The sequence below is a fragment of the Mauremys reevesii genome, linkage group 11, assembly GCF_016161935.1.
Source record: "Mauremys reevesii isolate NIE-2019 linkage group 11, ASM1616193v1, whole genome shotgun sequence".
In the NCBI taxonomy this organism is placed as follows: Eukaryota; Metazoa; Chordata; order Testudines; family Geoemydidae; genus Mauremys; species Mauremys reevesii.
The window spans coordinates 59,469,219-59,495,192 of NC_052633.1; the positions used below are offsets into that span (position 1 = coordinate 59,469,219).

At 45.8% G+C, this 25,974-nt stretch overlaps 1 protein-coding gene across 1 annotated transcript in view; it reads left to right on the forward strand.

Moving 5' to 3' along the window:
- Positions 1–1,361: 1,361 nt before the first annotated feature.
- Positions 1,362–25,974, forward strand: part of ZRANB3 (zinc finger RANBP2-type containing 3) — a 108,351-nt gene continuing 83,738 nt past the window's right edge. The window contains exons 1-2 of the mRNA XM_039493783.1: positions 1,362–1,799; positions 10,370–10,528. Of these exons, the coding sequence (XP_039349717.1) occupies positions 10,377–10,528 (152 nt within the window). The 5' untranslated portion in view covers positions 1,362–1,799; positions 10,370–10,376. The remainder of the gene's footprint in view (positions 1,800–10,369; positions 10,529–25,974) is intronic.

Consider the following 25,974-nt stretch of genomic DNA (forward strand, 5'->3'; position numbering starts at 1 on the left):
CCGCTGACCGACGTGAGCCTTGACCATTTACAGTCCAGCATCCGCCCCCAGCGCTGCCGCTGCGGTGCACATACCACTTGCGCATGATCTCGCCCACTGAGGGGTCTCTGGCCAATCGTAACGGGCGGTGTTACTGAATGACGGCCCTAATTACCAATAGGAAGTCGGTGGACCGGCACAGAGAGACCCACCTCTATGGTCCACCACCAACCAGTGGAATCGCGGCATTACGCGGACAGACGGTTTTCATGTCTAATGACAATCAAGTCGGTACTTGTTCCCGTAGTGATATTATAACTCCCTGCCTCGCGAGCTCTGGCACTGTGCCCAACTAGAAGCACCAGCTCGCTGGGAGCCCCCTCCCCTATTATCAGCAGCGAGCGTCTCCCCATCCGCCCAAGCCTCCGAAAACAGGTCCCGACTGTTTCCCTAAAGTACAGCGCAGCCCGTGTTCCCCAGCGCAAGGCGTCCTGGGAATTGTAGTCTCTTGTATTAACATGCACCTTGCTTGCCCCCCGGAGCCTGTTTAGCAACTGGCCAGTCGGAGCGCACCGGCCTGCGTAATTCTTCCTACCCTCACCCGCCATCTCGCTTATTTATAGGAGGAAAAGAGTTCTACCGCCGCCTGCCATACAGTCCACAGCCCCACCCATTGCTCTCTGGGCTCGTCGCCCTGTCAGTCAGCACCATACACCCCTTCAACACAGCCCCTCCTTCCCCATCTCCTACAGTAACTACAATGCCTCTCTCTCCCCAGAATCGCTGGAGTCCTTCCCACACAGCTCGTGCTACTAGCCTACACCCCCCAATAGAGCCTTCCCATTCAGACAGCCCCCACACCCCAACATAGCTCCCCCCTGCATAGCTCCCACACACCCCATGTAGCGCCCCCTGCATAGCTCCCATACACCCCGTGTAGCGCCCCCCTGCAACTGTATAGTGCCCCCTACATAGATCCCCGCCGTATAGCGTCCCCCCTGCATAGCTCCCATACACCCCGTGTAGCGCCCCCTGCATAGCTCCCATACACCCCGTGTAGCGCCCCCCCCGCAACTGTATAGTGCCCCCTACATAGATCCCCGCCGTATAGCGTCCCCCCTGCATAGCTCCCATACACCCCATGTAGCGCCCCCTGCATAGCTCCCATACACCCCATGTAGCGCCCCCCTGCTACTGTATAGTGCCCCCTACATAGATCCCCGCCGTATAGCGTCCCCCCTGCATAGCTCCCAGACACCCCATGTAGCGCCCCCTGCATAGCTCCCATACACCCCGTGTAGCGCCCCCTGCATAGTTCCCACACACGCCTGTATAGTGCCCCCGTGTAGCTCCCAGAGCTTCACCGCGCACCCCTCCGTAGCTCCCACAGCCTTCCCGTTCGTGCTGTCGCCCCGCCTCCCTTCCCTGAAGCTCGCTGTCGCGGCGCACCCCCTGGACAAAGTGGAGGAGACGAGAGCGAGGCGGGTCAGGACACGCGATCACAAACCCGCCCTCCCCCACCAGCGGGAAGGAACGAGGGAGTCGGTTGGTCCGGCGCGGGGTGAGAGTCGGGATAGGAACAACCCTCCCGCGTCTCAACTACTCCGCTCCCAACCCCCCCGGAAGCGCCGCTTGTGCACCCTCGGCCACTTATTGGCGGGGGATTTTCCCCCCCTGAGGGGGGGCGGCGCCGCGCGTGTTTGGGACCACGGCGGTTTCCGCCAGAGGTCACTTCCGGGGCTGAGCTAGAGCGAGCCCGCGTGAATCCCGCGTCGTCCTGGGGAAGTTTGGTGGCGGCGGCCGCCGCAGCGACAGTAGTGGTAGGTGCGAGTTAGTCAGTGGAGGCGGCGAGGCTGCTGCTCTCCTCTTTTACGCGGGATAAAAGGTGGCCAGGCAAACTTAGCCAAAGGGCCTGGTCCTTCCTAGCCCGCTTCGGGTCGGGGGGCTGGCGGCGCCTTGCCTGGTGGGGAGGAGACGCGATTATTCCCTTCGCCCGGCCCCGGAGTAGCGCGCCTTAGGGTCAGGGCTGCGGTGTGTGGCAGGCCGCGTTCAATGGGGCTTCAGCAGCTGGGCGTTAGTCCTGGCTGACCCCCATACCACTGTCTGGCTCCCTTCCCCCCTTAATGTTGGCGCTCGCGGTGGCTCCCCAGGTTGTGTCTAGGGTGGAAGCTGCACCCCATTAAGCTGTTTGCCTACTGTCGGAGCTGAGATTGTGCTGTGTGGGAGTTCATCTAGGTAGGGGGACTTGAGGCTAGATCGACTTGTTCTTGACTTGAGGAAAATCCTGGTCTCAGAACCACATCTGAGACCTCTGTTTCTCTTGTGTGTTCATCTGAGGGATGTAGATCCATGACCACCCAATGGCTAGTGACCCTTTAGAAAACACTGCAAATGTGTCATGTTACAGAAACCTAGCAGTCTAGGAATCTAGCAACTCAAAGTAATTACTCCATGTTCTGGGATTACTGCTTCTCAAATTTTACAAGGGGATTCACTTTTAGAAACTTGACTACAAGACTAATGAACATCGGATATGTTAAAACAGAATTTTAATGACTTTGTTGAAATGTATTTGTTAGTTCTGTCCCCAAAATGATTTGGGATGGCAAGCATCTGACTATAGAGCCCTACTCCAAATGAGAAGCCCTACAAAATGTAGCGAGAAGTTAAACTTCACAGCTGTGCAGGAAACAGCTGAATGGTCTAGGATGGGGGTTCTCACCACAATTTTTTTGGTGGCTTCAAAGTGTGGACACCAACTCGTGCTGATGGCTGCACTGACACTTTTTCCTTAAATATTTTATTAACCTTGGAAAAAAATAAATAAATATGCACATACACACATCCAAATCGTTGTAATTTATTTATGTAGGTTTATTTATTTATTTTTTGCAGACTCAATAATAAAAATTGCTGTGAAAAGTTATATTTGTATGTTTTTTAATATCACTTTTCACAGGACACTTAGCTACCTGGGAGGCTGTGAAAAGTGATATGTGATATTAAGAAACATACAAGTATCACATTTTACAGTCTCCCAGGTAGCTAGTTAGTCTGCTCTGAAAAGTGATGCATGCATGTTTCTTAAGATCACTTTTCTCAGCAAGTCCCAGGACAAATTAAGTCCTGGATGGGAGGATCGGAGTGGAAGGCAGCAGGGGCCTAGGGGATGGGGGTAAGGGGATGGATGCTGGGCTGGGGGAGGCAGCGGAGGACAGGGGCGAGGGGGGGGCGACTGGAGCTGAGGGGAGGCACCCAGGGCGAAAGCCCACTGCCGCACAGCTAGAGCCTAGGGCCAGCATCTGTCATTGCACAGCCAGGGCCAGGGGTCAGTGTCTGGGGCCATCACCCACCAGGGTCGGCATCTGCTGCTGCATGGCCAGGGCTGGGGATCAGCACCTGGGGCCAGCGGCCCCTGCCACATGGCCAGTACCCAGGGTCGGCATCCAGCGCCAGGGTTCGGAGCTCATCAGCGTCGAGCGCCGGGATTTGGAGCCCGCCAGCATGCGGCTGGGATTCAGAGCCCACTGCCGCGTGGCTGGGAACAGGGATCTGCACCTGGGACTGGAGCCTAGCTTCCACACCCGCTGCCAAACAGCCAGAGTCAGGAGTCAGCGGCTGTGACCAAAGGCCAGGGCTGAGGATTAGTGCCTGGGGCCAGCGACTGCTGCCGCATGCCAAGTGCCTGGGGTCAGTGTCCAGAGCCGGAGGTTGGAGCCTGCCACCATGCAGCTGGGGTTTGACACCCACCGCCAGGGATCTGCACCCACTGCCATACAGCCAGCATCGAGGATCTGCACCTGGGTCTGGGGCCTGCCCAACGGCCAGGGCCAGGGGTTGGTGGCTGTGGTCAGTGACCAGGGCTGGGGATCAGCGCCTGCCATCAGCAGCCGGGGCTGGAGGTTGGCATCCAGGGCTAGCACCTGGGGTCAGTGGCTAGGGGTTGTAGTGAGCGGCGGGGGGTCAGCAGCTGCCACCAGGGGTGGTGCCACACAGCCAGAGCCAGGGATCAGAGGCTGTCGCCGCACGACTAGTGGTTGGAGCCTGAAGCCGTGTGGCCGGGGCCATGTGGCCAGAGCTTGGGGTGTCTGTTTGAAACACCGCAGCAGGAGTCAAGTGTTGGTGCCAAAGCCCCATGGTTGGAGCCCTGGTCCATGCAGCCAGGCACCTGAAGTCCCACCACCTGAGCCTGCTGCCCAATCACCCCAGGACTGAAGCCTGAGCCCCACTCCCCCCCACCCCACAGGTTAAGAACTCACCTTGCTCCTTCAGTGTTGTGCCCCTCCTGTCTCCAGAGGCAGTGCATTGTGGCACTCTCAGGAGCAACAGGGAGGGGGAGAGGGGGATGCTTTGCTTCCCCTCCAATCATTGCCCGGGAGGCCTGTGGCTGCACGAAAAGCCCCTGGTGGCCGCATTTGGGAAACGGTAGTCTAGGAGATAAGAACAGATATAACTTAGATAATATTTTTACTTCACGGTCCAAGAGACACAGACAAGGTTTTCATCTCAAGGCCAAAATACCAAAAACATCAAGACACTTGATCACGGCCTTTGATAGGCCAAGAGACTACTAACACTTTCATCTTAGCTACTCTCATAGCACTTTTCATCAGTAGATCTCACTTTACAAAGAAGTATCCACATTTTACTGATGGGGACACTGAAGCACAGAGTGGTGAAGTGACTTGTCTAAGGTCGCTGACCTGGACATTGGCACTGCTGAGAATAGAACCCAGGTTTCTTGTATCCCAGTCCAATGCGCTGTCTGTACTCTCTCCCATAATAAGGGAAAGGTAATAATGTAAAAAATTAGGAACAAGTAATTTTGCCCTTGGGCAAAAACATTACAAGTTATTGTCTTACTTAAGTTTTAAGGGGCAGAGAGATTGTCTCTCATCTGTGAAGTGCTTGGCACAATTTTGGGTGCTGTGAAATAATGCAGTATAAACTCAGATTTGCCGAATGTGGGCTTATCATCATTGCTTAATTCAGAAATAGTGTCAAAGATCTGGGAATAAGAGGAAGGATTTTTTTAAATAAATGCTTATAAAGAATGTCTGTACAATCAATAAAACTAATAAATCAATGTACAGGCTAAGAGAAGTACAGGATTACAAATGCAAATTTCTAAGAAAGAAAAGGCAGTCTTTGAAACTACTTTTAATTAACTCCTTAAAACTACATCTTAAATTGAGTGTTTCTTTAAGAAAATACTTATGAATTTTACCATAGATGTCAACAAGAGCTTTAGTGAAAGCATTTTCTTGTTTGTGCTTGAGGTAGCACCAAAAGGCCACAATCGGGATCAGGATCTCATGGTGGTAGGTGCTATAAACGCATAGCAAAACAAGGTCCTTGTCTTGAAAGCTTGCAGCCTAATTTAAAATAATATGTAACGAGAATAAAACATTTGGTAGGAAAGGAGGATGAGGGTAAATGTTGTTAAACTGCTCTCTTAATAGGCGAGTAAAGAGTACAACCTCATGGTTCCAAATAATGTAATTTTATATCAATGTATTAGTAATCCCCACTTGCACCTTCCCTAGCAATTATGGAGTTTCTCCATTGTTCATTTGTCAGAGCTCGGTGAGTCAGAAGGCCTCTGAATTCTCCCTTTGTCTTGTTCAGCAAATGAGATATTAGAGAAATGTTCCAAAATTTGAAAATTCTCTCCCTGTAAATGACCTTTGTTTTATATCCAACAGAACTCAGTTGTCATATTTTCAGACAATAAATGTTTGTTTATATGAATGCTTCATAAATTACTTCCTAGTCTTTTCTTGCTATTGAATATTTTCAATCATTATACACTGCTCTTATCAGAGGATCTGAAAGTGCTCAATGAAAGTGAGTACCACATGAATTTTACAGATGGCGCAGAGAAATGAAGTGTGACCTCAGTTAACCAGTTATAATTTTAATCATTTAAACGGTTAACTTTTTACACAATATTTACAACCCTACCAGAAACCATACAAGGAACAGCACCAAGCAGGGGCAAAGAATACTGTTCCACTCTTAGGGTTGACAGCCTGATACCCACAGAGGAAAAGGGCCAGATACTCTAGGGGATGCCCTTTTTTTTTTTGCTACTACACTCATGTGCCTGGCACCCTCTCTGAGGCAGCAAGTTTGGAAATGTCAAGGGTCTTTAGATCCAATCCATAGTCAGTCACTGCTTTTGGGAACTGCCTTTCTCCTTTCCATTGGATCTGGTTGGCTTCTGAAGCTGACAAATGGTCATTTAATGTTATTGCTCATGGCTACTCTATTTAATAATTTCCACTCCTTGCACCTGACCATCCCCCTTTCCCATCCTTATTCAGGGACTCTTCTCACAAGAACCTGTCACAAACAGAATTGGCCTCGTTGTTTTGTCTGGGAACCGTATGGGAGACCTTTCTACCCAGATGATTTCCTTATCACAGAGAAGAAAGGGGAATATCTTGGTCTTATCCCAGACCGAGGAGACTGAATAAATACATATGCTGCCTCAGATTTAAGATGGTAATGCTTGCCTCCATTGTATCTCCAGAGGCTCAGCACTGTTTTATAGTTCTTGAATTTCAGGACACATACTTCTGCATGGCTTTTACACTGTCCACAGGAAGTACTTAAAATTCATGTTGGGGCCCAATTGCTGCCACTATAAGGTAATGTCATTTGGACTTTCCACGGCATTAAAATTCTCTATGGAATGCTAATCTCGGAATGAGGGACATCTGTGTCTACCTCTTACCTGAATGACTGGCTGATCAATAGGTGATCCCAGCAAGAAATGGCGGCAAGCCTGGAATATGCCCTTTTCCTGTTGTCATGTGGCCCTCCTGGTGATTTAAGAAAAATTGTGTCTTATCCCATCACAGATGAAAGTTCATAGGAGCTTTGATTCCAAGTGTGTGCAAATCTATCTTCCTGAGGACAGATTCTTGATGCAGTTGATAGAACTTGGGATACAGTCAAACTCAAGTACAATGGTATGGATGTGCCTGGGACTGTTAGGCAAAATGTCAGCATGTACATACGAGATTCTGCTTGCCAGACTTAACTTGCAGCCCGTGCAAATCCAGCTCAGATCTGTCTGTTCGCAGAACAAATAACAGTTGTGGTCCTATTTCGTGTGCGGTCAGAACAAAGATGGTGGGAACATATCTGGTGGAATATTGTTCCTACCCCTTTCTCCAGTTACTTTAACCAATTAGTTTAATCATGGATGTTTCAGGGACAGGTGGTTGAGCCCACTTGAACCACATACAGATGCAAATGACTTGGTCCCCAGCAAACATGAAACTCCACATCAATGTCCTGGAAGCCTGCATGACCTTTCTAATGGTTCTTCAAAACTACACAGTGCAGATCCCAGTGGACTACATGTCCAGAATGCACTACATAAACAATCAAGGAGGTGTATGTCTCTGCCTGGAGACTATTGAGCTCTGGACATGGTGCCTCTGACATGAGATAATCTGATGCCTGTTCTACTCTGAGGGGTCAGTAACAACTTGGTGGACTTCCGGAGCAGGCAACTGGTTGCCAATCACAAGTGATTGCTGCAGAGGTCCATAGTAGAGTAAATATTCCTTTGCAGGAGGATTCTGATAATAGACCTTTTTGCCACTGTTGTCAAGGCCAAGTGCCAGAATCCTATGACCTTTCTACTACAGGAGCCCAGGGTTACTACCATTTATTTTCCTTCTTGTGTGCCTTTTGACCGATTCCCCTGATCCTCAGGGTGATTTCCAAGATCAAATGAGACAGAGCCAAGATCATTCTCATTGCTTCCTACAGGCCATGGCAATTTTGTGAGACAGATCTACTGCACATCCTTTGAACTGCTTATCCAGCTCTCAGATCTGAACAATATGGTCTTGCAGCACCATGGCCAGATACTGCATCTAGACCTGAAGTCACTGCAACTGATATTGTGGCTATTGGCTGGTTAAGCACCACGGATAGAGACTGTTAGGTCCAAAAAACACTAAGAGCAGGAAAACTTCAACTAGAAAGAAAACTAGACCCAGAGCAGACATCAATACCAAAGATCATCAAATACTTATTGAACAAAAGGCTAGCCTTTTGTTCAGCTTGATTTCAGGGTCTGCCTCACAGCAATCTTGGTTTGTCATCCTGGTGCAGTTGTGTTCAGTTTTTTCTCACTTGATGGCATAGCAGTTTTTCAAAGGACTCTTATTTGCCTGGGACCTCGGCTTAGTCCTCCAGGGGCTCATGGAGCTTCCCTTTGAACCTTGTTCAGAATGCTGCTTGCATCATCTTACTCTGAAACTGGTTTTCCTAGTTGCTGTCATTTTAGACCAGGAGTAGGCAAACTTTTTGGCCCGAGGGCCACATCGGGGTTCTGAAACTGTATGGAGGGCCAGGTAGGGAAGACTGTGCCTCCCCAAACAGCCTGCCCCCCACCCCCTATCCACCCCCTCCACTTCCTGCCTCAGAACCCCCGACCCAGCCAACCCCCCCCCAGCTCCCTGTCCCCTGACTGCCCGACCTCTATCCACACCCCCGCCCCTGACAGGCCCCCTGGGACTCCCACGCCTGTCCAACCGCCCCCGTCCCCTGACTGGTCCCCGGGACTCCCTGCCACTTATCCAATCCCTACACCCCCTTACCATGCCGCTCAGAGCACCAGGACTTGAGCCCAGCCAGCCGCCCAGCCAGAGCCAGCCACACCACCGCGCAGTCTAGAGCACCAGGGCAGATCGGCGGCTCTCACAGCCCCACCACCCAGAGTGCTGGCAGCATGGCGAGCTGAGGCTGCGGGGGAGGGGGAACAGCAGGGGGCTAGCCTCCCTGGCCGGAAGCTCAAGGGCCAGGCAGGGCAGTTCCATGGGCCGTAGTTTGCCCACCTCTGTTTTAGACAGAAAAGTGAGTGAGCTTCTGGTAAACTCATGGCTGAACCTCCCCACACAACATTGTATAAGGATAAGGTGGTGCTGAATCCTTGAAATTCATCTCCAGTGTGACTTCTGAATCAATCTACCTGTCTTCTTTCCTAAACCACACACAGTACCAAGAGGGAAGCAATTTCACACTAGATGTTCTTGGGGACCTTGCTTTTATAATGTTGACAGAACCAAACTATTCACACAGTTTCCTGCTTCGTTCTTAATGTGGTAGGCGAGTCCTAAGGTCAGGCCATCTCATCTTGGAAGATATTGAAATGGATAGTACAGTGTATCTCACTTCATTACTGTTGGCTGGTGTGCCTCTCCCACTGAATATCACTGCACATCAGGACACAAGCAACATCCTGTGTCTTCTTCAGAAATGTTCCAGTTTCCAAGAATCTACAAGGTGGCAACCTGGCATAAATATTATGCCTTGGGCTTATCCACCAGGTCAGGTGCCAAGTTTGGGAGAGGTGCACTGCAATATCTCTTCCACTGATGTAGCTGAGACTCCGCCTCATACCATTTGGAGGGCATGCTACTTGTCAGTCACCAGCGGTGGGAGCAACACTGATACAGGCTTGAAGACAGTGGTTAACTGTGGTTCTTTGAGATATTGTGGATCCCAGGACCTGTACTCCATCCCCACTTTTCAGAGTCCTCTGTTATCATGGGCTTTGAATTGTGAGGCAAGTAAAGGTCAGGATGGCTGTAACTCTCCTTCATGCCCTCACATAGGGGCACAGGGTGCTGGTGCATTCCTGACAGATATTGCTATTCAGAAGACTCTGATTTCATGCACACAGAGAGTGGGACCCATGCTGACTAAAACATTTCAGAGACCCATGTGTACTGTAGGGTAAGTAACCATTCTTTCTGTGCTCCATTGTAGATGGTTGTGATTTTTATTTCTTATTTAAAGTTGTGCACTTTGCCTGTAAACTCATCTATTTTTTGTACATCTGTAAAAATTCTTAAGCTGCTAGTCTATGATACAAAGCATAAGAGATTTTTTCATTTAGTCTTAGAGTTCATTTGGAGGCGGGGGCGCGGAGGGACTGTATGGGTTAGGTAAACTAGAGCTGAGCTGATCTTATACTCCTAATAAGTTTACCTCCAATTTGGGCATATATGCCCTTTGTTTCAATTTTAAACTTTTTGTTAATCCTTCATTTTGTGTTTAGTCTTATCACGTTTAAGTCACAGGCAAAGGGTAACTAAATGCATCTGATAAATAAAAATATCAAGGTGTTCATTCAACAAGTTATGAACAAGCTTCCTTAGTTAAATGATGAGAGAGCTTGAACTGCAAACCAAGAGTTAATTGTCTAAACTAACGGCCGTTGAGAAAGTAATACAAATCAACATCTATATCATTTATCAGTTAATCATTTCATGATAGGACTATTACTTATTGCTACATATAGCTATAACATGTATTGTATTAGAGTATTCAGTACCCAATTCCTCTTGTTTGTTTCTTGCAGGTTCAACATGTCAAACACAGTCCAAGAAACTTCTACAGTTGAAACTTCTTGTTCTGAAGATGCTGATACTAAGCTATCCTTCTTACCTGAAAAACTAAGGGAAAGACTGCTTCCTTTTCAGAAGAAAGGCATCTTGTTTGCACTTCAGAGAAGCGGCAGGTAAAATGCTTATATCATGGTATGCTGAAAGTAGTAATGCTGTTTTAGAAATCTGTTTCTGGAACAATTACAAAAGGCTTACAAAAACAAGTGACAGTTAAGTTTCTAAAACGTAACTTGCCTTATTTAATATATTCTGTATGGCTTTAAAACAAATTTTAATTTTCTTAAAGAGTAAGTAAATAGTAATTATGCTGTATTCTTGAGCAACCCTGCAGTACCAAACCAGTGTCTATATGAAGGTAAAAATCAGTAAAGACAGAAAGTTTGTTTTATACTTCTACTGAGTTCTCCAAAACTGACTATTTACTCGTTTCTGTAGTTTTTTGGGGTGGGTTTATGGGCATAGCTGAGAACGTTCAAGAGAAAAACAGCTTGGGCAGTTGAAAGGTAGAGAGATTTTGTTGAATAAGGGCTAGTAACAACTGCATGAGCATTTCAGCTGCATTCATTTGGGGTTGGTTTAAGCAGGCTTGTGGTGGCTTATGAATTGGTACTTTTCTGTTATGTCTACTATCCTATGCTACAATCTAAATTCTTGTATGTGGAGGGGGAAGTGAGGAATTAAGACTTTGCCTATATTTTTGTAAAATTAACCTTTGAGATATTGTAAATTAGTGTAAATTAGAAAGTCTGGCTGAATTTGCAGATGGGCTACAACAATGGTTCTGAGCAGCTTGAACTGCTCCCCTTCATTTCCATGGAGTATTAACTCTGAAGCATAATTATGGTAATTTAAGAGTCAAATAATTGGTAATGCTCTAGTGCTGATCAAAGCATGCGTTAAAGCAGACTGACCATATTATGAAGATCTATTTAATCTACTTCAAAAGGATACCTCAGGATAGGTTGGTGGTGGAGTCTAGGAGATTGCTGCCATGTTATTCATATCTTGAATCATGTCCATGATAATCCATTGTGAGGGAGGTGTTACTGAGGTAGTTGGGGCCAAAGCTATCTAAGGCTATATAGTTTAAAAAGAACACTTTGAATTTTGTCTAGAAGTAAACTCTGAGTCAGGACTGACTACAGTGTAATATGACCGTTAGAGCTATTATGGATCTCTGTGGCTTCTTATTGCCACAGAGATCCATATGCTATGTATATAATGTGTCAATGTAAGAAGTACGTTTGTGGAAAGAATTAGTAGAAAAATACCCCATCCTATTTGCTATGATGACTTACAGTACAGAAGAAAAATGAAAGCTGACAGCTTGGAAGATCACTGGACATTTTTGTGAGATGTTCTGTCCCACATACCTTCAATTAACATGGCAGGCATAGGAATTCCAAGAATTTTAGTGCTCAAAGAAGTGGCATAATTTTTTTTTTCAGTGAAACAAAGTAACATTCTGAACTAGTGTTGCAGCATGTTTTGTTAAAATTTTTTTACTCAAGGGCTTTTTTACCATTCAATCTCACTTTAAATCTTAAACAGAACAGCCCAAACATAGTAGTACCTTAAGTTCTAAGGGCTGCTTAGAAACCATTTAGTTTATTGTGGAGGGGAAGGTATGTGCTTTCTCCCCTAATCCCCATTTTTAGTCTTTGTCCTCAAAGTTTACCATGACATGGAACCTTTGCTTGGGTCAAGCTCCCTCAGAAATTCTTCATCTTAACGCTGTGCATCTGGCCAAATAGATTTGGGCCAGACAGCAAGGAGGAAGGACAGCCCAGTAGTTAGGGTGCTAGCCTGGTACTTGAGAGATCCAGGCACAGTTCTCTGCTCTACCACAGGCTTCCTGTGTCCTTCCTTAGGCCAGGCACTTGGGGTAAGGGTACATTGCAATGTAAGCCTGGGTCTTTGGGACTCAAATGCTCAGGCTCAGTGTTTCTATGACCAGGCTTGAACGTTCACACTGAATATTGACCCTAGGTTTGGAATTTCTGGACCTCGGTCTCTGACCCTTGCTCACGTGTCCACATTGCACTACACAGACTCGAGTCAAACCAACCTATCTTAGACTGCCTATTGCTCTTCCCAGCTGCAGCCTTTCTAGCCCTTTTGTTTGTGGTGCACTGTGGGAAAACTTGACTGTGCATCCCTGGCACTTTACTGGAAGTTGTCTCATCCTTCCAAGCTGTATTTTGGGTCTGCATGCTCCTGGCCGCCAGAGCCAGCAACATGGAGAAGTCACTGTTGAAGAACTTGTCCTGCTTAGGCTTCATTCCCATGCCTTGAAACGGCAGATCATCCATAAGATGCTGCTGAATGTTTCAGTGGCCTTTTCCAACCTATCAAAAGCACCTGGAGGAGGAGGAGAACAATACAGACATAGCAGACTCCAACTGGATAATGCTGCTCTGGCTGTCTGTATAGCCGCTAATCGGTCTTGTGTAGACCGGCACTTCTGGAGCAGGACCACAATCACAGACTGGTGGCATCACATAGGTATGTGGATGTGGTACGAGCAGCAGTGAGTCCAAAACTTTCGCATGAACAAAGCCATTTTTCTGGAGGTTTGTGAGTGGCTTGCCCTGATCTTGCAATGTCAGGACATATGCATGCGGGTGGCCAGGCTGACCCAGAAGTGGGTTGCTATGACCATCTAGAAGCTGGCCACTCATGACTGCTACAGGCCCATTACCAACCAGTTTGATGTTGGCAAGCCAACTCTGGTGGCTGCAGCGGTTTGAGGTGATCAGTAGTGTGATTTACTCAAAAAGGTGATGAGCATAAACAATGTCCTTGAAGTAATTGCCAGTTTTGAAAGAATGGGGTTTCACAACTGTGCCGGGGTCATTGATGGGACCTTGCCCTTCTCTAGGAGCACATAAATACATAGACTGCAAAGGGTACTACTCCATTGTTATGCAGTCTCTGGTCAGCCACAGAGGCCGATTTATGGACACCAACATGTGCTGCACTGGAAAAGTTCACGATGCCAGTGTTTTCCACCGATCAGAAGTCTGTCTTCATGGACAGGCCAGGATGCTAGTCCCATCAAATGACACTATCATAAATGTTACTCTAGGAAACCACACATAATTCCTTTTGCCTTGGCTTACGAAACCATATCCTGATCTCAGGGGCCCTGGCAAAAGACAGTTTAACTATACCCTCAGTAGGTATAGAATGGTGGCTGTGCATTTAGCAAATTGAAATCCGTTCTGGCGTGGTTTACAGAAACATTTGGATTCCCATGTCATCAATGCTGTTCACGTTATTGTGGCTAGCTGTGCTCTTCACAGTCTTTGTAAAGCCGAAGAAGAGTCATTTGCACTTGAGTGGACCTATGACAGCAGTGGTTTGCTGAACCGGTACAGTCAGACAGAAAGTACACATGTCACAAATGGAGCAGGATGCACCATGTGCAACAGAAATCCAGGGTTCTTTGTGTGCCTACATTATGGACTAGCATGGACCAATGGAAGAGGGAGACAAGTATGTTTATGAATGTATTTGTATAGCATTGTCAGTAATAAATGATGTACTATTGCTGTATACTCTGAGTGGGATGGGGATGTGATTATCATGAATTTTTACTTATGAATGAAATGACTGCCTGGGCACTGGAGGGAAATGGGGGTTTGTGTGTTGTGAACTGGATTTTCATTATGGATTCATCTCAAAAGATGTATTGAAAAATTGTTTCAATACAACTTCCCAAGTATGCCTTTTCATGTCCATCATTATTCTTTGCTATATACACACACACATGATGTGAAGCAGTGATTGTAATAAATGTTCTTAATGAAACAAAATCCTTTATTTGTTAACATGTCTGTATTATAAAAAAAACAGCATTAAAGAATTGACAGGCAGGCCAGTGGCCATGAAAATACCAAAACCAATAATAAAATAAAGTGCATAACAAACATTGAACAGTACAAAATAATTAAACCAGTGAAAACAAATAATACCTCTACTACTTCCTGCCCCGCCCCCATTATCTTTCCTTCTCAGCAATGTTTTTTGCATGCACTTGGTGCTGCTGCGGTGGAGAACTGCAGGAGGTACACTTGCCCTTGCCAACTAGCATTCACTCCTGGTTGTGTAGGTCATCCAACCATGATATTGTCCAATGCGTTCCTGGTCTGCAGGAGATGGTACTGTGGAGGGGACTCAGGATGTAGTTCATATGGAGCAGGAGTCTAGCCTCTTGTTGCCATTAATGTAAGCAGCCTCTCAAACAGGTCTTTTTGCTGCACTCTATCTTCCCCCTGCAAATAATTTCCCTGCTCCAGAATCTGCACAGGAAGTCTCTCATCATATTCTGCAGTCTCTGTGCCTTTCCACTTGCTGTGAATCCTTCTCTCTTTGGTAGCTACTTGTTGGCCATGTCCAGGATGTCCATTGTAAGGTCGTCATGGACATGCTTCCTCTTTGACTACTCCATAACAGTGTGAAACCCAGGCGCCTGCTGGACTGCTGAGGTGAAGGAGTCTGAAGACAGACAGACAATACATCAATGACTCAGTGCTTCAAAAAAGGTTCAGTATAGCATCAGAAAAAGTGCCTTTGGAATCTCAAGGTCCAAAAGACATATTTTGTGAAACTCAGCCTCAGTATAGTCTCAGAGCAACAGTATAGTCTAAGTTCCCAGATGCTCCATGGACACAGATGAAAGTTAACCAGAGTGTAAAGTGAGCAAACATAATGGTAAGCTGAAATTTACAAATAACACATGTTTAAAAATTGCAGACCATTTTAGCCTGGTGAGGGAGGACAGTTGCCATAGCTTACTACTTATGGTTTCTCAGTCCTTTCAGGCGTTTCACATTCTGGAGGATGTTACAATCCTGGAGGTTCCTGAATGGCAAAGGTTCCAAGCTACTACCATCAAGCCAGCCATGTGTGCCAACAGGGTTTTCAAGCTAATGGCTATTGAGCAGCACATCTATGAGTGTGGTGGGCAGGAAAATATGCAGTTTTCTGAAATGTGACTACTCATCTGGTGTTCCTACTATGGGAAGAGTTTGCAGCTATCCACACCTGGGATTGGGTCAAAATTCATCAGGGAATCAACAGGATGTTGTACTAGCATCCTTATGGATTAGAGACTCCCTGAAAGCTGCTGAAAACTCTGCATTTGTGCAGTTACCTGGGTACAGCTAACTTATGTTACTGCCTGCTCAGATTCCATCTGCCTATAGACTACATGCAAATTCATGACAACATTGACTCTCAGAAAACTGCATAGTGAGTACCCCTGCTTCCCCAGCACAATTCTGGATTGCATACACCCCACCCTCTGTATTTCAGGCAATGATTTAGTCACCCATACGCTATATTTTCCCCCTCCCCCAATACAGTTTACAGCAGGGTTGTTAACAGTTTGGCAGACTTATACAGTGCACCATACTAAAAGGGAAGGCAAATTAATGATCTGAATTGAAACACCCCAGCACATCCTTTTAAGAATGTGCAAATACACCTCTACTTCGATATAATGTGACCCGATATAACACAAATTCGGATATAACGGGGTAAAGCAGTGCTCTGGGGGGGCGGGGCTGCGCACTCCGGTGGATCAAAGCAAGTTCGATATAATGCGGTTTCACCTATAACGCGGTAAGATTTTTTTGGCTCCTGAGGACAGCGTTCTATCGAGATAGAGGTGTATCTAGTAAAAATTTTCACTGTAAATGCTAGTTTAACTGTGCTTCCTGGTATACATTTTGAATTCCACATAGTGTTTGCGGGGGTGGGAGCAATGCCAAGGCGTTGGCATGCATTCCACCGTTAGGGGATAAACACTGGTACCCGCAGCTTGTAATAATAGCATAGGGTCAAAAGCTGGAAATCCCTCCCATTTGAATATCAATAACAAACATGGAATCAGACACTTACCAGGCTATTTTTGCCTTTTCCATTTCTGCTGGCCTTTTCTTGGTGGGCTGCTCCTCTAGGGTATAAACAGCTCCTCCGAGTATGGATCCAGAATGTGCTGCAGCTGTTAGAATCAGGGGTCAGAACATCACTATCCCCACTGATCAGACTGCCATGAACCCCTGGGGGCTCAAAGCAGTGCTCAGCACCCAATAAAAGGTCTCATAAAAGAGGCAGAATGATGGGGAGTTTCCTGAGGTGCAGTTTTGATCCCTGGCTTTCTGATAGTCACTCAAGCTGCTTAATCTGCTCCTTGCACTGGTCAAGGATCTGTTTAATCCCCAACGCTTGCTAGCTTGTCTGCTGTTTCTTGAGTACACCTGATTATTTCTGGTACTCTTACCAAAGTTGAATGTCTTGCTTGTCTTGCACCAGAGATAAGAATCTGACTATGGTCCTGTGACCAGACAGCGGCATTCTTGGCAAAGGACTTCTTGTTGGTGGCCTTAGCTAATGCAGGAGACCATTCCCTCTGTTGACGGTGCATGAAAATGCTGCCAGAATAAAATAGAAGGGTTAAATGCCACACAGCTGTACTTGAACCCAGGTGGGTTGCTTCCGTTTCCTGGGAGTTGTTTGTCTAGCCTTGGAATCGAAAGGCCAAGAAACACTTTAGGATAGCGTGGCGGACTCTCCGAATACAAGTCTTAGGACCCGGGCCTGAGCTGCATCCACAATGCAACATGATGCCATTTAGACCCAAGTGCCAGTGGAACTTGGGCTCAGACCCACCTACCTTGGTAGATCTTAGAGTCTGGATCCTGAGGGCTTTCCAGCCTGAGTTAGGCAGATTTGGCTGTAAACGGAAAGGGGACTTGGGCTTGAGCCTGGGCTTACATTGCAGTGTAGATATATCCTTGATCTCTCTGTTCCTCAGTTCCCCAACTGTAAAATGAGGACAATTAGTACTTCCCTACTTCACAATGGTATTGTGAGGATAATCACGTTAAAAAATCATGAGGCGCTCAGACTACAGTAGTTGGGCTCTATAAATGCCTTCCATAGGCAGCATAGACTGCATTTGAGATCTGTAATTGCATTTATTCATAATAGGGCTGTGCACTCACTAGCTAAGAAGGCAATTTCACTTAAATGGATTTCTAATAACTTTGAAGTAAAATGGTGTTCAAAATTTCAAAACATTGTCTGATTAATCATACTTGCTGCTTTTTTCTTTTCAGTGCATTATGTAATTCTGTTTAATGTTAATTAGAGTTACTTGTGTATATTTGAGGGAAGCATAAGCTCTTTGGAATCTTATACTGAATGTGATGCATAGTTGCCTCAAGGAAACTTTAAAATTCTTCTCCCCCTATTTTTTATTAATCAGCTAACTGTCTTCCCCATTTTTTTTTCTTTTAGATGCAGTATTTGCCTAGACCGAATATCTAATGTTCTTCTGATTTATTGGAATAGGTTCTTCTTTTAAACACAGATATAATATTGTAGATAATATAATGTAGGATGTATAGAGGGGGGTGTTTTCTCAGCCTAACTTTAATCAGTAGAAATCAGTATGCTGACAAATACAGTATTGTTTGGGGTGTGAGAGAGAGGATATGCTCTGTGATGTAGTGAAATTGAAGTAAACTCTTAAGGTAGAGCAATCTGAGGTGATGTAAAATCATAGATTGCTGAGAGAGACTGGCATCCAGTCAGGAAGCAAGACTATCTACAACTATTTTCCTTCCCTTCAACTGAAACGTGCAACCCTTTCTGAACTATTCTCTACTGGAGCTTGTGCTTAATTTATTCCCACTGCTACTTTTAATTTCAAAATGTGTAACAGAAAAGGAGGAGCATTTCAGAATTAAGAATGAAAGCAAATTAATACCATACAGAATATCAGTGGTAGTTTGTGTGCTGTGCAAAAATCAAATAGGCTGAAGTACTTCTGTTTTGTCAAATCAGTTAGAATGCTGGCAACCATAGTAGTAGAAAAAAGCGTTTTGTTGTTGTTGTTTTTGGGTTTGTTTGTTGTTGTTTTTTGAATAGCCAAAATGAGATAAGGAAGAATGGGAAGAAAAACAATCTTTATACTTGCAAACCACCATACTGAGTATATTATATAAAATAATATTGAATCATTCCTCCTTTGCAACAAACTTTGTATCACTAAAAATGCAATCTTAATCTTGTGTGGGTGGATCTATATTTTACAGATACTCAGACTGAATTCTTAAATCTGAGTTTTCTATCGGTTAATGTAAATAAATTATTTGACTTTACAAAGCCATTTTTGGTCACTTGAACACCATCAGATGTAAGCTACCACTTCTTAAACTGAATGTTTTTCTCTCTTTTTATTAAATCAAAATATACCCAACTCTTAAAAAAAAATTCTTTAACTTTGCAAATTCTGCGCAAAGAATGGGTGAGCTACTCAGCTTTACAAAATTTATTGCAATTCAGGCTTACTGCAATAAAGGAAATCCAAGGTTTTCCTTTATGATGGGAGTATTGGTAGGGTGAGGGAGAGGCTTGAAACAAACACATGATTTAAATTGAGTCTCTAATATGAGAGAAATTTGGTAGATAATTTGCTGTTGGCATCACTCTAGAAGCTTCAGGTAAAGATGGAAGGATGTTTTTAAGGTAGGAAAAGGAGCTATACAGTGCACTATGGAGTTGCTCAGTCTTCAGGACTTCACAGGAAACTGGGAATCCATGAATAGAGCCTCTCAACAGTATATATTTCTGTTTATTGTGAAGGTATTTCAGATGCCTCCTTACTTCTCAGTTTGCTTAATTCAGTCTTAAAAATGAAATAACTCTATAACTTCATGAGCCTGAAGGCCAAGAACATAAACTTTAGAATGTTTCTCTTTTTTTGTTTAAATATTAAGCTGAGCAAGGGCTTAATTTCAGTTTTCACATAAGGGAGCTTTGAAAAAGGAGGTATAGTTTCAGACTATGAGACCAACAGGATACAGGGAAGGGAGACGACCAACATGCTCAGTGAGGGCCTAAGCTCTAATGAAGTCAGCAGCTGATGGTCTGGGGTAGAGAGTGGCTTGGGGAGCACCTCTTCTTCCTCTTATTCAGTGATGCCATAGTACGGAGTGTCTGAGAGGAGGAGGAGGTAATAATAGTATATTTGCAATGCATTATAAACCTGCATCTATGGGACGTGGGCTTTGTGTCCAAGCCTGCACTTGAGCATCCACACTGCACTGTAATCCTAGGCTTGCGGTTGCTAGACCTGGATCTCACAACCATGCTGGCGCACCCATTCTGCATTATCCTGACCACCTGACTCAGGTCTGCAGCTTGAGCTGTGTTCACACTGCAATGTCACAGGCCTTGGCCCTATGTCACAGTTGGACTCAGGCTCTCATCACCCCACCACCACCACCACCACTAGAAGTGTCCTGGGTCCTGAGTGCTTGCTGATTCAAGTCTGACCTGTGTGTGGATGGACGTTAGGCTTGGGTGCAAATGTGAATCAGAGCCTAGGTTTACTGTGCAGTGTAGAAATGCCCTATGGGGCCAAAACAACTCTGGGTGGAAGGAAAAGCAGCAAATGGCTTAATTTTAGGATGTGGATTGTATTTGGTTCTTCTGTCTACTATTCTGTTTTGTTATTGCCACTGACTGGATTGGTATGAGAAAACTCAAATGGTAACTTCCTCCTAACACAGTTATTATATTTCTTTCCTTTGAAAAAAGTGTATTTGATTTCCCTGTTCTCTTCCCTCCCCTCCCCTCCCCTCCAGTCTAAAATTAAATTGCAAATCCAAATGTATTGTGTGATCTGAAAATGTCAGTGGTTAATTGCTATCTAATAAGATGTACAAAGCACCTCACTACATGATTAATAGTAGCTATCATGAAAACTGTCAATCTGTGATTTACCATCATCATTAGTTAACATTGCTTTTCCTATTGTCATGCATAAGAGACATGCTACTATTTTGTTCCCCCATTGACAGGTTGGCAGAACAATTTGTTTTAATTTTATTGTCTGTAGGAGGACGAGACCTGTAGGTGTAGGTGGGTGTAGGCCCCGGGGCTGGGGAGAGGGGAAAGAGGCCTCTCTCCCCACTGGGGGATGGGATGGGATGGGGAGAAAGAGGCCTCTTTCCCCACTGCAGCCCTGAATGCCCTAAGCTCCCCCATCACTGCCCGCCACCTACCCCCTATTTCCCCTCCCCACCCTACACATCCTCCAGGCCCACCCAGTGATGAGCTGCCAAAATCTTTGGAACCGGTTCCCTACCGGGTCTTAGGTGGCATAGCTCCGGCGGCTAAAGGACCCGCCACCGAAGACCCAGTAGGGAACTGCCCAGTGAGCACACCACCCACCCATGTCCTGCCCCCCTCAGAAACAGCAACTCATAACCCCCCCCCCTCCTTGTCCCCGACCACTCCTTCCCGAGACCCCCAATCCTAACTGCCCCCCAGGACCCCACCCTCTGCCCAACTTGCCCTGCTCCCTGTCCCCTGACTGCCCCGACTCCATCCATCACCACCCCGACAGACCCTTGGAACTCCCACGCGGCGCATACCCAACCTTCCCCATCCCCTGACCGTCCCCCTAGAACCTCTGCCTTATCCAACCCCCCCGCTCCCCCCAGGCCCCAGCCTCTTACCCCGGCCGTGGCCAGGCCTAGGGTCGGGGTTGGGCCGGAGCCGGGCAGCACTGCATGGCCAGAGTTGGGGCCGGGCAGCGACTGGAGCCAGGCCAGGCCGCACGGCGCCTGGAGTCGTTCTCGTGCCCCGCCCCAGCTCACCTGCAGGAAGCCCTGCTTCCCGCGAATCAGCTGATTCATGGGAAGAAGAGGAGGGGGAGCATCAGGGGAGGAGGCGGAGCTAGGTGAGCTGGGGCCGGGAGCAGGGCAGGGAGCTGCCAGAGATTTTGTTAAATTTAAAAGCCCTTTTAGAACCGGGACAACTGGTTCTAAAAGGGCTTCTAAATTTAACAACTGGTTCCCGCGAACCGGTGGGAACTGGATCCAGCTCACCACTGGGCCCACCTGTGGCTACGCCCCTGTGTGTTGTGTGCACACCTGTACTAATCAGGTGTGTGGCCCTTGATGGCCTCTTGAGCGGTGGTGCATGTGCACACCTTAAGAGGGAACACAAATGTACATGTTTTACTTTTTTGTGTAGTTTCCTGGCATTTATTTGAAGAGTTGTATGTTGCTGGAAATCAGTCTTGTGACTGAAAATCAGACCACCTGCCCTGGTCTGGGTTTTCAAAAAGAAATCCTCTTGATTAGTGCCAACTACACCATTTAATTCAAAGTGCTTCTCAAGTGTCACTATGAAAACTAGAAAACTTTTCTTTGCCATTGCATTCACTTTGTCCCCCAGAAGTAGTATTCAATACATCTTTCCTTGTAGTTGTGAGATAGCTATTGTTTTCTGTTTTAATTTTTCTGAGCATGTACTGGCTTGGTCAATATACAGTATTTTTAAACCACATTACTGAACTTTCATTTAAGACAAACATATGCAATTAATATTAGCTAGACATTAATGTATATGCTTTTACTTACTAAATGGAAGTGTAGTAGGTGGCTATACCATGAAGTACTTAATTTAATAATTAATGGAGATATCCTATCTCCTAGAACTGGAAGGGACCTTGAAAGGTCATTGAGTCCAGCCCCCTGCCTTCACTAGCAGGACCAAGTACTGATTTTGCCTCAGATCCCTAAGTGGCCCCATCAAGGATTGAACTCTCAACCCTGGGTTTAGCAGGCCAATGCTCAAACCACTGAGCTATCTGTCCCCCTCATGTAAACATATTGTGTGTAATTGTAACCCTAGTTGGTGAACCCTAAAAATTACCCTAGTTGGTGAACTACATAGTCTCAGAAGCCACGGATTGAATGGGTGTAGGGAATGAACTATTAACTCTTGCTATTAAAGCTTATCTTGAGTAGGATTTAAAGATGTGTTGTTAGCTAACATATTCTGAAGCCTAGTGTAGACTTTGTCATATGCTAAGCCTAGGCTTCAGCTTGACCAGTTTAGCATGTTAGTGTACGCTGCCTTGTCTACACTAGGCTTTTAGACTATTAGATGATGATCATATTTTAACTAACACATGAGACTGTGGAGGCCGTGTCTCCAGACCGAGGTTGAGGAACTTTGGAGAGTCAATGTAGGATCTTGCATAATCACTGTCTGTGCTGTATCTCTTCTGTGAATAAGTGGCATGTCTCTAGTGCTGCCAAGTTGGAACATCTGATGTGTGCTAAATTCACTTTTAAAATACCTAATGTAAATCAAGAGCAAACAATGCCTAATTTAAATTTGGGACTCTATTTTTGGTAGAGTAGCCCAGATTATTTATGCAAAGAAGTCATCTCACTTATAGTTTTATGACTGCATACTGTGATTACTGACACACAAATGTAATGGCTGTTTGCGCACTTCTATATAAAAATATATTCAGTTCACATACTTTAAATAACCCTGGGTAAGATGTTAGTACTAAAGTGTTGACTTGTGAGTAGGAGGCAAATTATACGTTGTAGTGTTATATAAAACTGACTCACATGAGTGGGTGAGAATCCCAAGAATATCAGGACACCCACACCAGTGAAAGCAACATGTGAGCTTCCTCTGTAAAGTATGTTTCCAACAGATTGCATAAGGCTTGTGTTTATTGAAGAAAACTGCATTTTTTTTTTCATAACCTTGGTGAAAAATCACTTTACTACTAGAACTTGTTAAAGTGCTTTTGCTTCACCTGCCTTTCTTTCAGAAATATACATACCAGTATAGGGCTTCTGTTCTCCCAAAGTTGCATGTAGTTCTTGATTAAAAAAAAAAAATCAGTAAATAACTTACTAAAATTAATCAGAAGCTTAATTTGGTTGTATAAATAGCTACATTAGTTTAAAACTTGATAATGGTTATAAACATTTATTTATGAAGGGGACCGAAGCTAACTGTCCAGGTTTAAAAAGAAACTTTCTTTATAAGTATGTTACTCTGAAGTTGTATATTATGGGGATTCTCGCAGTATCCCCTGATGCATGTGGAACTAGCCACTGTCAGATAGAACACTGGGCTAGATGGACCACACGTCTACACCATATGATTATTTGTATGCTTATAATATGATAAAGTGTACAGTTAACTAGATACAGGTTGTATTGTATTGTCTGATTTTGATTGTAAATCTGAAGGGACAGACATTGTGTGGTTCCAAACACAGAAACTGCTCTATTTAAGGGGGGGGGGAAGGAAAAGACTCAGGTGTATTTAAGGCATAATGTTAACAGGCCAGAGTGCTTTAAATCAAGATAGCTACTGTTAACAGTATTCCTGTAGGTGTGTTGCTCTTAAAACTTCTCTTGTGAAATTCCTGTAACTACCTACTAACCTCTGCAGATGATATGTGGTATCTTTGCCACCCAATCTGTTTTCATAGTGTTCACATTTATGAGACTACATTTGATGTATACTGTTGTAGGGTACAGTCCAGTGTACTGGGTCTCTAGTTAACTCTCACATGCCCAGGAGTTTCAAAATATCATAGCCTTTTTGGCGTCTACTGTAGTAAGGCATTCTAGTTCTTTAACATAAATTGTTGGCTTTGCCCTCTTGAGTACCAGCAGTTGCTTCCCTGATTAGCAACACTTCAGAAATAACTCCCTCTACCTTTTCGTGCTCAGGTCTTTTCTGCCGCTGGGGTTGCAGAGCTAGGTAGATTCCTTCCCTTTTCCTCCCACCTGCTTGGTTGATCCCAAGTCCAATCCAGTTCTCTAGAGGATTCAGTGTTTGGAGAGCCTGCCAGCACTTCCTGCTCTGTGCAGGTCACTCCTCACAGGGAACTGCCTAAATCCTGGCATGCCTCACACCTTCTTGGCTCTTCAGATTGAGCTACATGCTTGCCTTTTATCCTATAGCCTTGTCACATGACTGTCAACTGACTTTCCCTCTTCCCATTTCCCATCAGGGCTTGCTTCAGGTTGGTTACATGATACTTCCAAGGGAATTCAGCACCCAAAATGGTTGGTCTTACAGGCTCAGAGTCTTGGAACAGGACTGGCTAACGCTGGACTACAACTGTTTCTAAAGGGATAGACTGCTCTGTTACATATACAAAGAAAATATGAGCACAAAATTCTCATTTCCTTCCCCACTGAGCCATATTATAATGCAGTAGGGCTGTAGGACAGGAGTGGGCAAACTTTTTGCCATGAGGGCCACATCTGGGTATGGAAATTGTATGGCGGGCCATGAATGCTCACAAAATTGGGGGTTGGGGTGCAGGAGGGGGGTAAGGGCTCCAGCTGGAGGTGCGGGCTCTTGGGTGGCCAGAAATGAGGAGTTCGGGGTGCAAGAGGGGGCTCTGGGTTGGGGCAGGGGGTTGGGGGCGGGGGTGAGGGCTCTGGGGTGGGGCTGGGGATGAGAGGTTGAAAGTGCTCCAGGCTGGGACCGAGGGGTTTGGAGGGTGGGAGGAGGATCAGGGCAGGGGGTTGGGGTGTGGGAGGGAGGCAGGGGTGCAGGCTCTGGGCAGTACTCCCCTCAAGCAGCTCCAGGAAGCAGTGGCATGTCTCCCCAACAGCTCCTATGTGGAAGCGTGGCCAGGCAGTTTTGTGCATTGCACCGTCTGCAGATGCCACCTCTATAGCTCCCATTGGTTGCGGTTCCCAGCTAATGGGAGCTGCGGCGGCAGCGCTTGGGGCAGGGGGCAGCATGCGGAGCCTCCTGACTGCCCCTATGCATAGGAGCCGTAGCGGGGACATGCTGCTGCTTCTCGCAGCTGCACGCAGCCACGGCACGCGCGGATCAGGGCAAGCCCCCGACCACACTCCCCAGCAGGAGCTCAAGGGCCAGATTAAAATGTCTGATGGGCTGGATGCAGTCCATGGGCTGTAGTTTGCCCACCCCTTCTGTAGGAGCTTACTTTTAACCTACCCGATCACTATAGCATGCTTGTACGTAAGGGGTAATTCTTAAATATGGACATCTTAATTTTAATAAATGTATGTACTCTGATTTCCACTGCAAATGAAACTTTTCATTTTAGGGCTTTACTATTTTAATGTGAACATTCCTCTCTTTTCTGTGTGTCTTCCTGCCTTCCCATTTCCCCTGTTGTTTCTTCTCAAGGGAACTCCCAGAGCTCTAAACTTTACAAATAGTGTCGTGTACTCTGTCTGTGGAAAGTTGGGCCATCTCTCTTGAAATGTAGTCTCCCTACACAGGCCAGCACAGCCAAAAATGTGCAACTTTTCTTAGTGTTTCAACAGTTAGTACACATGACTTACTCCACTCAAGCAGGCCTTGCTTGTATGACAGCAACCACTCTCTGAAATGACACTCAAGCAGCACAGAATGATTGGATTAGCAGGTAGAGAATTACTGGATCCCCACTACATTATATCCGCAGTCCTCAAGCTACAACTGTATCCCCTGACAGGCCAGCTAGCTTGAGCTTTCAACACCACTTCACTTAATGCTAGAGATTTTTGTGTGTGAATGAAAGTTGGGTTGGGGCAAAACTTGAGTTCTAGCTCCTGTGCAAAATGCAGTGAAGACAAGTCCTCAGTCACTTCTGCAGATAAACTGATGAAAGGTATATTGTGTAAATTGTGTGGCATTCTTCCACTTGGATAGGGGAAAACTCATGATTCCATGCTCAGTG